Source organism: Phocoena phocoena, chromosome 7, assembly GCF_963924675.1.
Source record: "Phocoena phocoena chromosome 7, mPhoPho1.1, whole genome shotgun sequence".
Lineage (NCBI taxonomy): Eukaryota > Metazoa > Chordata > Mammalia > Artiodactyla > Phocoenidae > Phocoena > Phocoena phocoena.
This window is the reverse complement of record NC_089225.1, coordinates 53,482,386-53,496,134: the sequence shown is the minus strand read 5'-3', so window position 1 is coordinate 53,496,134 and position 13,749 is coordinate 53,482,386. Positions and strand designations below refer to the sequence as shown.

Here is a 13,749-nt window from a genome sequence, read left to right as displayed (position 1 = left end):
GTGTTTGCGGTCCACTTTTTGCAGGTTGCAGGTTCGTAGTTTCCGTTGTCTTTGGTGTCTGCTCCCAGTGGGTAAAGTTCGTTTAGTGGGTTGTGTAGGCTTCCTGATAGAGGGGACTGGTGCCTGTGTTCTGGTGGATGAGGGTGGATCTTGTCTTTCTGGTGGGCAGGACTGTGTCCGGTGGTGTGTTTTGGGTTGTCTGTGAACTTATTATGATTTTAGGCAGCCTCTCTGCTAATGGGTGGAGTTGTGTTCCTGTCTTGCTAGTTGTTTGGCATAGGGTGTCTAGCACTGTAGCTTGCTGGTCGTTGAGTGGAGGTGGGTCTTAGCATTGAGATGGAAATCTCTGGAAGAGCTTTCGCTGTTTGATATTATATGGGGCTGAGGGGTCTCTGGTGGACCAATGTCCTGAACTGGGCTCTCCCACCTCAGAGGCTCAGGCCTGACATCAGGCTAGAGCACCAAGACCATGTCAGCCACTCGGCTCAGAAGAAAAGGGAGAAAAAATAAAAGAAAGAAAGAAAGAAAAGATAAATAAATAAAGTTATTAAAATAGAAAAAAATTATTAAAAACAAAAACATTAAAAAGTAATTTAAAAAAAGAGAGAAAGAAGAGATCAACCAAACCAAACAAATCCACAATGATAAAAAGTGCTAAAAACTATACAAAGAAAAAAAAAAAAGGACATTCAGAACCCTAGGACAAATGGCAAAAGAAAAGCTATACAGACAAAATCACACAAAGAAGCATACACATACACACTCACAAAAAGAGAAGAAAGAAAAAAAATATATATATATATTTTAAAAAAAGGAAGAGAGCAACCAAATCAATAAACAAATCTACCAATGATAATAAGCTCTAAATACTAAACTAAGATAAACATAAAACCAAAACAAATTAGATGCAGAAAGCAAACCCCAAGTCTACAGTTTCTCCCAAAGTCCACCGCCTCAATTTTGTGATGATTCTTTGTCTATTCAGGTATTTCACAGATGCAGGTACATCAAGTTGACTGTGGAGATTTAATCCACTGCTCCTGAGGCTGCTGGGGAGATTTCCCTTTCTCTGCTTTGTTTGCACAGCTCCTGGGGTTCAGCTTTGGATTTGGCCCTGCCTCTGCATGTAGGTCACCTGAGGGTGCCTTTTGGGAAGTCTGAGGTCTTCTGCCAGCGTTCAGTATGTGTTCTGTAGGAATTGTTCCACATGTAGATATAGTTTTGATGTATTTGTGGGGAGGAATTGATCTCCATGTCTTACTCCTCTGCCATCTTGAAGGCGCCCGCAAGAAGGATGTTAAGAACATCTTTTCTAGAGAAAGGGTCTTGTTAGGTTTTCGTATCACACAGCAATCTCTCACATATTGTTGTGCACAGAGTAGTTACTCAAAAAACTTGTTGTATTGAATCACACTGAGTAATATAATATATGGTAAAACATCATTACAATAGCACTAGGCCAAACTTCATTGAAAAATCAGAGCTTATGGTGTAAGAAAAGTGATTAATAGTCTATCACATATAATTGAAAGTAACTTTCCTGTCAGATATGTTGTATAACTAAGTCTCTCCACTCACTCAAGGGTGGGCATTTACTGGATGTCCTCTCTGTGCAAGGCACCGTGCTAGGCTCTGTGCACAGAAAGGTGGACGAGACAAAATGCTTCCCTTGCAGCCACTCATAGCCTCATGGAGACAGCCAACCAGAAAATGGACAGTTACAAAACGATGTGACATGGACTCTGACAGGTCCAGATTTTCTTTCCATCTCATTCCTCTCTTTTCACTGCCAAGTTGATGGGGGTGTCTTGGTAAGGCAGAATAAAGAGGCAAAGGCTTTATCAGGATAATAATTAGCAAGAGAGGGGTTCATTTGTCTTAAAGGAAGAACCTGAAAGATTCAGGTTCCCCTGAGCATGAAAAATTATCCTGGCCTCAGAGACCCTGAGTGTACTCCTCAAGGATCGGGGCACTCAGCAATGGAGCCCTGACCTGGGGAGAGGCAGGATGGGGTAGAAAAGACCAGCAAAGGGGAAGGGGATGCAGTGTAGACGCGAGGAGGAAAGAGACTCCTGGATTTCCACAGGGGCAGATTCTGCATGGAATGACATGGTGGGAAAAATAAAGAAATACCATCAGTGTCCACACGTGAGACTGATACCCTCTTAGATGTTGGGGGCATGAATGATGGTTATTGCTGTAGTGGAGGTGTGCTCAGTGTCCCACAGGGACCCATGGGATGAGGAAAGGAGAGGTTGCCTAGGTCAGGCTACACAGCAGATGTGGGGAGGGTGATAGAGGTAGGAGAAAATGGTTTGAAATCTGAAAATTGTTCAGTAAGGCTTCAGAACAGACCACATGTCCATAGAAGCTGACTCCATTGCACGACTTTCTTATTAAATGACAATCAGTCAATTACCATGATTGTTCTTACCCTCAACAGACTTGGGGGGCAGGAAGTATAGCTCAGTGCTGAGCAGAAGATGCTCCCTTTGAGGATGAAGAAAAAAAGAGAGGGTGGGCTGAGCTGTCCTCCTCGGGGATAGAGCCCACAGGTGACAGAGATTTGTAATAGTCATCTTCCCCATCAAGCACTTTGATTTGGCTGCAACAAAGGAAAGAGTTTCAGCAGAAAAAGAAAACAAGTGCAGCAGTCATCAATGGGGCAGTTTAAGTTGTGTGAGTACTTGGAACAGGGTTGGGCCCCAACACTGAGTCGGGGGGGCAGCTTACGGTAGCTCAGGGTCTCCCAGCCCGGAGGAACTCGTGTCTGATCCACAAAGCCTTTCACATCTAGGTCACACACTAATAATGGGCCCAATTTAGTGGTATCTGGAAATTGTAATCATATTGCAACTTAAATTATGTGAATTAACTTGTCTGGTTCCCTCTAGATGAGAAAGTTCCCTTCCTGATCTTTAGTTCTCAGACTAGTACCAATTACCTACCTCACTCCTATTCTTTTTTTTTCTTTTACATCTGTACCTTTTTTTTTTTTAACATCTTTATTGGAGTATAATTGCTTTACAATGGTGTGTTAGTTTCTGCTTTATAACAAAGTGAATCAGTTATACATATACATACGTCCCCATATCTCTTCCCTCTTGCGTCTCTCTCCCTCCCACCCTCTCTATCCTACCCCTCTAGGTGGTCACAAAGCACCGAGCTGATCTCCCTGTGCTATGTGGCTGCTTCCCACTAGCTATCTATTTTACGTTTGGTAGTGTATATATGTCCATGCCATTCTCTTTGTCCCAGCTTACCCTTCGCCCTCCCTGTATCCTCAAGTCCATTCTCTAGTAGGTGTGCATCTTTACTCCCATCTTGCCCCTAGGCTCTTCATGAACATATTTTTTTTTAGATTCCATATATATGTGTTAGCGTACGGTATTTGTTTTTCTCTTTCTGACTTACTTCACTCTGTATGACAGACTCTAGGTCCATCCACCTCACTACAAATAACTCAATTTCGTTTCCTTTTATGGCTGAGTGATATTCCATTGTATATATGTGCCACATCTTCTATATCCATTCATCTGTTGATGGACACTTAGGTTGCTTCCATGTCCTGGCTATTGTAAATAGAGCTGCAATGAACATTGGGGTACATGACTCTTTTTGAATTATGGTTTTCTCAGGGTATATGCCCAGTAGTGGGATTGCTGGGTCGTATGGTAGTTCTGTTTTTATCTTTTTAAGGAACCTCCATACTGTTCTCTATAGTGGCTGCATCAATTTACATTCCCACCAACAGTGCAAGAGGGTTCCCTTTTCTCCACACCCTCTCCAGCATTTATTGTTTGCAGATTTTTTGATGATGGCCATTCTGACCGGTCTCACTCCTATTCTTAATCGAGATGCTAACAAGCAAATCAGCCACAAACTCCGCAGTGTCCCTGGCTAACCATTGGGGGAAATTATCCTTTGTGTACCTTTAAGGCCCACAGGTAGGCGAACGTGGGGAAGCGGCCTATTTGCACTGCATGGAGTGCTCTGATTTGTGGGAGAGTTTTATACAGCCTGATACACGTCTCAAATTATGAGGACAGTACAATTCCCTGGGATAATTATGAAAAATAACACTTGCCTTTTGGTGGCAATTTCAGTCTTTTCAGACAGAATAGATTCAAGTTTTGTATACTTGCTACTGTGAAAAGTAGTTTCCAGTGTCAATAATAGTGGTGATATCCCCACTGAATATTTTTAGAAGCCTCTCTGGAAAGTTTTGCATTTTCTATAATATCACAAAGGACCCCTTCTGTTTACAGTTGCTTAGAACTAAGAAGACAGATATTTACCCAAGTTTTCTTGGCTTCCTCTTGCTCCCTTGATATTCTAGAGTTCCCTGTGGAGAGGGCCAAGAACACACAGTCAAAGGAAAGCAGCAAGTCGTTAATTTTTAATTCAAAGTGATTTTGTGTTGAATGCAAGCAGATGCTGATAATATCAGAAGTCACAGCATAATTTTTTTGATCAAAGGGCTCAAGTGAGCCTGATGAAGCATGCATCTTGCTCGTCTTTGATAAACCACATCAATTATTCACCGTGAAGGCAGACATCCTGACATGAAAGCAACAGATAAAGGGCCTAAGCACATGTTCAAGAGGAGAGTATAAGAGAGTGGGGGCGGGGCTGGAGGGGCTGGAACAGGTATTAATAACAGAATTATTAACTGGAAACAAAGCCAGTGAAACAGCTTTATGGCCACTTTGAACTCACATTTAACTGGTTATAGTACATGGTGTCCTCAGGACTACTCAACATTTTGGGCTGCTGACATCTTCGGTGAGGTGTTCGCTGCTTCTGTGCAAGACCGTTTTCTGAATCTGCAACAGGATAGCAAAACTTTACTGTAAAGCATCTGAGGTTTTGGGAAAACTGAGTGTAAAATCGCTCATCACATAAATGCACATAGCAGAAACTCTGTCCTGTTTTAACGGGCACGTTAGAGCTTTGCTAATATTAGGAGAAATATCATGCTAAACACACACACACACACACACGGATTGCTAAGTGTAAACAAGGGCAGCTGTCGAGGACTTTGCCTACATCTTTCTTATCTGAGTCAGCAGTCAAGAGTGAAGGAAAGAAAATTGGTTTGTCCATGCTGGTGAAGTAGAGGTTGGTGGTCAGCCTTTGTAGAGTAGAGAATGCCCTCTTGGTGAGATAACTCAGTTAAGGCAATGAAGGCAATCTGGGGCAGTTTGCACCACATCCTACAGTGAGAGTTCAAAGACATCTGGAGCACACACACTCTTGGGTAGATGAGAAGCAAACCTTTTGGTGGGATACATTTTGGGGGGATACATTTTGGAGGGCAAATGGCTTGAGCTAGTATTTTCTGAAATGCTTTGAACAATACCACTGATCCATGCAGTCTCTGGAGGTAGCGTAAAGGAGAAGGGGAAAGGATGATTGCACGATTTCATGGAGCAGCCTCTCCGTGTTAGTCCTGATTTTGGAACCCTGGACCAAGAGTGTACTAGAAATTAAGAAACCACAGGTCCAACAAAGTCATGATTTATTTCCCTTCCAAGCAGATGATTTTCATGAAATCTGCTGTCCTTTTGGCACTATATCTGAATCAGGATTCAGCAGTTCTAACTTCTTGCCAACACACACACGCGTGCACGCGTGCGCGTGCCTGCATGCACGCAAACACAGCCGCCATAAAATACTGCTCATGAATGTCATGGTTTGGAGAAGACATATCACTTTCTTGGACCAAGGGTATACCATAAACTAATTATTTATAAAAAAGAGTTGGAGCTTTGTATTTGGAATCATAGCTTGATTTCATTAGAGATTCCTACTATACAAGGAAATTCTAGGGGAATTTTCTAAGTGAAGAATGACTCAGCAAGGACCATAATGAAGAGTGAATTATCAATTTCCTAAGTATGAAGTTTTGTGTCTTTTTTTTTTTTTTGAATTGGAACATATCTATGTTTGAACAAGACTACTAGAACCATACAGGACTTTAGGAACCATCCATTCTAAATACCCATTTTTTCACAAAAGGAAAAAATGAATGACACACCCCAGTTCAAGTGGCAGAGTGGGGACCCAACCTTAGATCTCTTACCTCCTGTTCTGGCAGTTAAAAAAAAAAACTACAGCATATTGTCTTTCTTAATAAAAAAGTTGTTTTAAAAAGTCAAATTTAGGGCTTCCCTGGTGGCGCAGTGGTTGAGAGTCCGCCTGCCGATGCAGGGGACACGGGTTCGTGCCCCGGTCCGGGAAGATCCCACATGCCGCGGAGCGGCTGGGCCCCTGAGCCATGGCCACTGAGCCTGCGCGTCCGGAGCCTGTGCTCCGCAACGGGAGAGGCCACAACAGTGAGAGGCCCGCGTACGGCAAAAAAAAAAAAAAAAAAAGTCAAATTTAAGTAAAAGTAAGCTCCATGAAAAAATATTAATTAGCATAGCCATATGATGGTGCTTGCAGAAGGTTCCAGTAACCTTAACAGACATCCCTGTCCACATCTTCAGGAACTGTGCAGAGAATAGGATTCAAGCCTCTTGTACTGGCATCATTCTCAGAGTACAAGGAATCCAGAATTGATAAGGGTACTTTCTGATAGTTCCAACATACCTACCTCCATACGCTTTATGAAGTTCATATTCTGTAATATGGTAGAACATAAGGTTGTGAGGTTCTTTTATGTTATCTCCTCTGATTCATAGACTAATGAACAGAAACATCTAGAGTTAAGGTTGCTGGTGTGAGCATGCACTGAAGATCTGACATTTACTCCCTCTTAGACTTTCTACTATTACAGGAATTCCAAACTTGACAACTCAAGAGACTGATCTTAAATAGTTTTGGGGTTCAGCTGACGTTCAGCCCCATTCAGTTGGACTTTATGTAAAGTTTACAATTGATCAGAAGCTTTTATTTTATATTCTCAACTGGGAATGCTTACTATAAGACGTGGCTCTCAACTTTTGCTCTTGATGAACTTGCTGTTTCATAGGTGGGTGTTCTTTTCCTGATTCTTAGAAAGAATTCAGTTATTGGATTGAATTTTACCTATTTTAACATTTCCCATAAATTAAGACAAACTGTTGGTATCTATACCATACTAGAATCTAATGTAAGCTGGTGTCTGATTTAGCATCAAATGTTTTTCTTTTTTTTTTTTTTTTTGCGGTACGCGGGCCTCTCACTGCTGTGGCCTCTCCCGTTGCGGAGCACAGGCTCCGGACGCGCAGGCTCAGCGGCCATGGCTCACGGGCCCAGCCGCTCCGGGGCATGTGGGATCTTCCCGGACCAGGGCATGAACCCGCGTCCCCTGCATCGGCAGGCGGACTCTCAATCACTGCGCCACCAGGGAAGCCCTAGCATCAAATTTTAATTTTCATTATTTTAACTTTAATATCTCCATATTTCATGATGTTTTGCAAGAAGTGCCACAACTTCCAGGTGCTTTGCCATTGGAACAAATCTGAGTATCACTGATATATCGATCACAAGCAACCAAATAAATAATTGGGAAATGAATCATTATTCAATTACTGCTGTTGGAACAACTGGATAGCAATATGCAAAAAATGTAACTTAAATATACACCTTATAAAACTTATTCTATATGTAAGGAACTTTGCTCAGTATTGTAGGGAAGACAAAAAGAAAAAAGACAAGGTTCCTGCCTTCAGTCTAATAGAGGACCTTGAGTCTTAAGAGGTTAAGTGACCTGCCTAAGGCCATAGCTATTGCTGTTGGACTCAAATTACTTTTTTTTAATTCTAAATCTTTTACTTTTCTCAATATACTTCTTGATTCTCACCAGCCACAATAAATTCCAGATGAGCTATATAGTTAAACATTTTAAACATTCCCATAAAAACTTTAGAAGGAAATGAAATAGACTATGTATCTTAAATGTGGAAGAAGATATTAGGGACAAGGATGGGTTCAATTATATTAAAATGAAGTATTCTATATGATGGACAGTAACAAAACCTTAAGATGAAAGAAAGTGCAACAGAAAGATAAAAACAAATTTAAAAATATAGACACAAAGGTCTATTATCCATAATGTGGAAAGGCTGAGGCAAGAGAAAGATGGAGAAATATTTATACATGTTGAAATGCAATTATGATATGAGATATTGAAAAACATTCAGCCACCTTGACAAAGAGCTTCAATTAAAACAATTACTACTGTCTTTCTATTAATTAGGATAAATCAAAAAGTAAAAAGACAATGTGGGAGAGGCCCCAGGTGCACAGATGAGTCCGTAGGCTCCGCTTCTCCTGAAGTTACCTGACAATAGATAACAAAAGCTAAGCAACTTGTTCCAAGAAACACGTCCCAACAAAGTAAACCAAAAGAGAAAAAAATACCATTTGTATGAAGATGGATATAATACTTTAACAGAAAAAAGCTAGAACAATACTTTCTTTAATAGAAAAAAGCTAGAAACATGATAAATATTTGATAATTGGGGACAACTCTGAGATATAAATATGATGTCATACCATAAAGGCACCAATGAGGATAAATATGGGTATGATACTGATAGATGAAAATTCAAAGTTCAGAAAAAGAAGCAAATACAAAATAGCATATGGCACACTGATTAAATCTAAATATGTGTGCACTTTGAGAAGTTTGTCATGATTTTTTTCCCTTAAAAACTTAAAAATAAAAAATTAATGAGGCACGTAGGACAAAAATTATGATTTCTTTCAATATATAAAGAAACTATAGGTAAGAAAGGCTAAATCTGTAAGTGGCAGAGTGGAAGCTTAACCCCTGTCTTTTGGCTCTTGAGCCAGTCAGTTTGCTCATAGGAGATACAAAACAATAGGGTTACCTGGCACTTTCCTAGTTCATTTGACTATTATGTAGATAAGCTGGGCAGTTCAAGTTTGAAGATATACATTAGAATATGAGTTACTACTTTGAAGACAATGGTGTTCATATTCTGTAAGTAGCCAACTTCCGTTTCACATAAATATTTGTTAAGCCAAGCCAAATTCTCCAGTTTGTAATACTCTGGGTGCTACCTACCTATTGTGCTTTATAAAAGTATATCATATCATGAATACCAGTTTGAACTTAACATAGGTTCTCTTTCCTTTCAGGAACCCCTGGACATTTCTTTTCCCCCTGCACTTTTTGATTTCATAGTTGAGACCCTGAATACACCCTTCTCTTCTGAGTTGTCACAGAACTCTATACTAAACTGGAGATAAATCTGTCAGAAAATGGAAGAAACATGGAGAGAGTTTCAAGAGCACCGGGAAATGCACACTCCTTATTCCCTAATTCCGGATCACTGTGTGGCGGCACACCTGGCCAAGTCCTTGGTGAGAGACAAATGGCTGAATCTAGTTGATAGCTTTGTTCCATAACTTTAAACAACTGGTTTGGAAATTTAATATTTCAATTTTCTTTATTGAACATGCAGGTATATCCAAACTAGAGTTGCCAGATCAAATACAGGGTACCCAGTTAAATTTGAATTTCAGATAAACAACCAATACCTTCTGAGTGTAAGTATATATTCAGAACATACTTATATTAAAAAGTGATTGGTTGTTTATCTGAAATTCAGATCTAGCCAGGTGTACTTTTTTCCCCTTAAATCTGGCAACCCTAATTCAAACACAGTTTTAAGTTACAAATGAGGCTTTTTGTTTTCTCTCAGGGTCTCAGAGATGAAGAAGTCTATTTGACTTGCTGAGTTACAGCTATTTTGGCCACAAATGCTCTTGCCTAACATTGTCCCCTAACACTTAGTTTCACTTTCCATCACCCATTACAGATGTGCCAGTTCTGGTAAATTTCCTAGCTGGGCTTGCAGCGGTGGAAGAACCACCACAGGGACGGCAGGATGGCACATGCGGCCCAAATATTCCCCGTCCTGGGTGGGACAGTATGGATTCCAGGTCCCTGAGGAGTGGACAGGCAGTGAGCAGGGTTCTTGGCAGAGGGCATACTGGGAGAGCCATAGTCTTTGCACCGTCCTTGAGGGCCTCTGCAGACAGGGATACTTTCTGAGCAGCATGACTGCTGATCTGATTGCCATTTTGTGGATGAGGCATTCCCAGGGTCACTTGCCAAGTAAAACATCCCCCTGAGCCCTTGAGGCAAACAGAGTGTTCAGCATTCTAGATTTATAGATGGCAAATCCTGTACAGAGTTACGAGATACACCCTACTTAGGGTCATTTTCTTCACACTACAGTAGATGTTCAGCTTTTTAAAATACCAGTGCTAAGATCAGGACCTTGATAGATCTATCTATCTCATATACATATATACACACACACACACACACACACACATACACACACATATATATATATATAAAAAACACATATTTTATCTCCTTAGGTGGTTCTAATGTGCAGCCATGGCTGAGAGACAAGGTACTAGACCATCTTAAATCTTCCCTTCCCAATAAGAATCACACTGGCAGAAAGTTTGCAGTAATCTGCACTACCTTAAAAATGCAGTCTTTGGAAAATTATGAAATCTATGGAATTAGGGTTGCCAGATTTAGGAAAAAAAAAAAAGGACACTGAGCTAGATTTGAATTTCAGATAAACAACCAGTGTGTTGTAAAGCATTTGCTCCTGATCTGCTGAGGCATGGGCTATGTCAGGGATGCTCAGAGCCTTGACAGGGAGTAGAAGGGGAGAGATTATGTCTGGTAGTTCAGAGATAATTCAATTTTAAGTTATAACATGGAGGATGATAACCTCTGTGGTTAGGCTCCTTGCTTTTATATCTAAGGGGTCTGAAGCCCAGGTAGCTTGGGGCCCTCTGCTGGTCTCCCCTCAGAGTCTAAGCCTTGGACTCAGGTCTTTTGATTCAAACCTCAAGGCCCAGGCCATGGCCTCTATTACAATGCTTTTTCTTTAAATGAGACGTTCTTATAAGTTTTCACCTTACCACATCTAACTTCAGGAGGGACGAAGGAATTCAGTAGGCTTTTGTAAAACACACACACACAACCAGAAAGAGAGATTTTCTCCTGGGGTGCATGTAATTCAGATCTTCCTTTCTAAGATAAAAGGAAAACTACAAATTTTCCCAGTTGCCATGTTATGTCATGAACAATCTTCTTCAAAATTGCAAAACTGCTACAAAGAAAATATCCCTGAGTTAAATTAGTGCCTGTGGAAGATGGTGGAATTATAAATTTTCTATATGGAATTCTCCCCTTATTAGTTAGGGAAGTGGTAATAACTTCCGCTAAAACGATTTCACAGCTCAGGTCCTGGCACACACTCAACAAACAAAGACTGAATGAATGAATGAATGGTTACTATTCATCATTCTTGTTAAGGTCTGTTGTATCTCTGTGGTCCACTCTTTGTTTCTGTCAATTAGAATATTATTGCCAAGGACTTTCTTATCCTGGGACATCTCTGGGGAACCTTAGTCTACCAAGGAGGGGGATGAAATTGGCCTTTTAAAAACAAGGTTCATTAAGTATTTTTTTCTTAATATCCTTCCAATATTTTTTCTAGGAATATGTATTCACTTTTTTAGCCAAGAAAACCAAAACCAAAACGTAATCATTCATCTAATTTGTTACTACTTTTCCCCACACTTAACAATAAAGTCATAAATGTTTTCCCATGATTTAATCTACTTTAAAAATAGTATTATACTTCTAGAGTTACATTTTTTAAAGTAATGAATGAACATGATGTTCAAATAAGTTAAGCAGTGAAAAAAAAAAAACCCCAATCCCATTCCCATAATAGAGGCAAATGATGGAACAAGTTTCTTATCTGTCTTCCAGTTTAGTCTAAATGACATCATTTCTAATAGTTGCATGCTATTTCATTTTATGAATGAACCGTGATTAACTTATACAGTTTCCTGTTTTGGGCATGGAAGTTGTTTCCAATGTTTTTCTCTAATAAGCAATGCTGTGAGGAACATACTTATAGTTTGATCTTTGATAATTCACATTATTTTCTTAGGATAAATCCCTAGAAGTGGAATTACTGGCCGAAGACTATACATATTTTAAAAACTTGCAATTTTATTTCCAATTGCCTTCTAGGAAGTGGGTAGCAAAATATACTTCTACCACCTGTACCTGATATTACCTGTTTTTGAAGGCCTTCACCAGCATGGGTCAGCATCTTTAAGAAAAAGCCTGACAATTCAATAGATGAGAAAATGGCACGTCATTTGTTTTTATTTGCATTTCATTGATTACTTGAGAGGGTAAGTGCCCTTCCTTTCCCCCTTCCCATATTATTAGCCATTTGTGTTTCAGGATTCCTCTTGAGTTGGAAGCAGCAGCAAAGTTCAAAGGTCCCGGCTGGACTTAAAAAGGATGGAACTAGTTGCCTGTCTGGTGTGAAAGGATGAGAGGTCCCATTGGCTAATAGGTGTAGAGATGCCCATTTTTCAAAATTACCATGTTGTGGGAAAGTATTTCTCAAACTTCTGCGTTCATCTGCCACTTAAGTATTTTTTGCTATGTTCGAGACACCTGTACTATTCTTTATTTAATATTTTAAAATCAGCCAATTTCTTTTTCTCTTAAATACATTTCTTTAAAAATAAAACTACTACTGTAAAGGGAAAACACGTGTCATTTGCCATAAATAGAAGTAAACCGTAAAGTAAATACAGTAAGAACAAAACCATATTCTCACAGCTGAGCTAGGTTCTGTTTCCCACAGAACATTCTGGGCTTCTTAAAGGTTTGTTAAAAAGACCGGTGAGTAAATGTGAGAGGAACGTAAGACATACTAACATCACTATGACTTTCTCCTTAACCTGAAGAATTTAAACTGAGGACTGTAAAAGGAGTAACTTTCTTCTACACAATTCAGTGTTATTTAAGGTCACATCCACACACCATGTAAAATCAACTTGCAGACCACCAGAGGTCCATGTCCCACACTTTGAGAAACATGAATGTTACAGAAGAAAAAAGTCAGAAAAACCTGACTATGAATCCCATCTCTAGCACTTGTTAGAAGTCTGAACTCACTGATGATGATCACGCAAGTAAGGCTGTAGTGAGGATGACAGATAATGTATGAAAAGAGAAAGCATGGCACCTGAGGCGGAGCAGGTGCGCCTAAGGGGTTGTTGTGATTCTTGTTATATGAGAGTGATTCTCCGTCCTGGTTGTACATTAGTATCACCTGAAGGCCTTTTGAAAAACACTGACGCCTCAGCCTTATCCCTGGAGATCCTAATTCAGTTGGTTAGGGTTAGGTCTCTGGCATTTTTATTGTTTAAAAAATGACCCTCCCGGGCTTCCCTGGTGGCGCAGTGGTTGGGAGTCCGCCTGCCAATGCAGGGGATACGGGTTCGTGCCCCGGTCTGGGAGGATCCCACATGCCGCGGAGCGGCTGGGCCCGTGAGCCATGGCCGCTGAGCCTGCGCGTCCGGAGCCTGTGCTCCGCAACCGGAGACGCCACAACAGTGAGAGGTCCGCGTACCGCAAAAAAAAAAAAAAAAAAAAGACCCTCCCCCTTTCTGATGATTTTAATTTGTAGCCAGGGTTGGAAAACCCAGATATTTAACTCTTTCCTAAGAACTTAGGTTGATTTTGCAGATTAGCTAGCTGCATCTTGAAAAGTTGGCCTAGGGTCAGAGAGGTTTTGAGATGGCAGAAGGAATTCTGGGAAGGGGAAGCATCTCCAGTAGAGCTCCCGGCATCGTCAAGCATTTTCTTTGCACTGGAAGCTGCATCAAATGGCTTGAGCCCAAAGCAGACATTAATTTCCCTGGACACTGGGAAAATCATTTCTC

The 13,749-nt window shown here is 40.5% G+C and overlaps 1 protein-coding gene across 1 annotated transcript in view; it reads right to left on the bottom strand.

Moving 5' to 3' along the window:
- Nucleotides 1–2,466: 2,466 nt before the first annotated feature.
- Nucleotides 2,467–13,749, bottom strand: part of MYO3B (myosin IIIB) — a 408,816-nt gene continuing 397,533 nt past the window's right edge. The window contains exons 35-37 of the mRNA XM_065880146.1: nt 4,720–4,826; nt 4,299–4,345; nt 2,467–2,605 (exon numbers count right to left, since the gene is read on the bottom strand). Coding sequence (XP_065736218.1) covers nt 2,467–2,605; nt 4,299–4,345; nt 4,720–4,826 — 293 coding nt within the window. The remainder of the gene's footprint in view (nt 2,606–4,298; nt 4,346–4,719; nt 4,827–13,749) is intronic.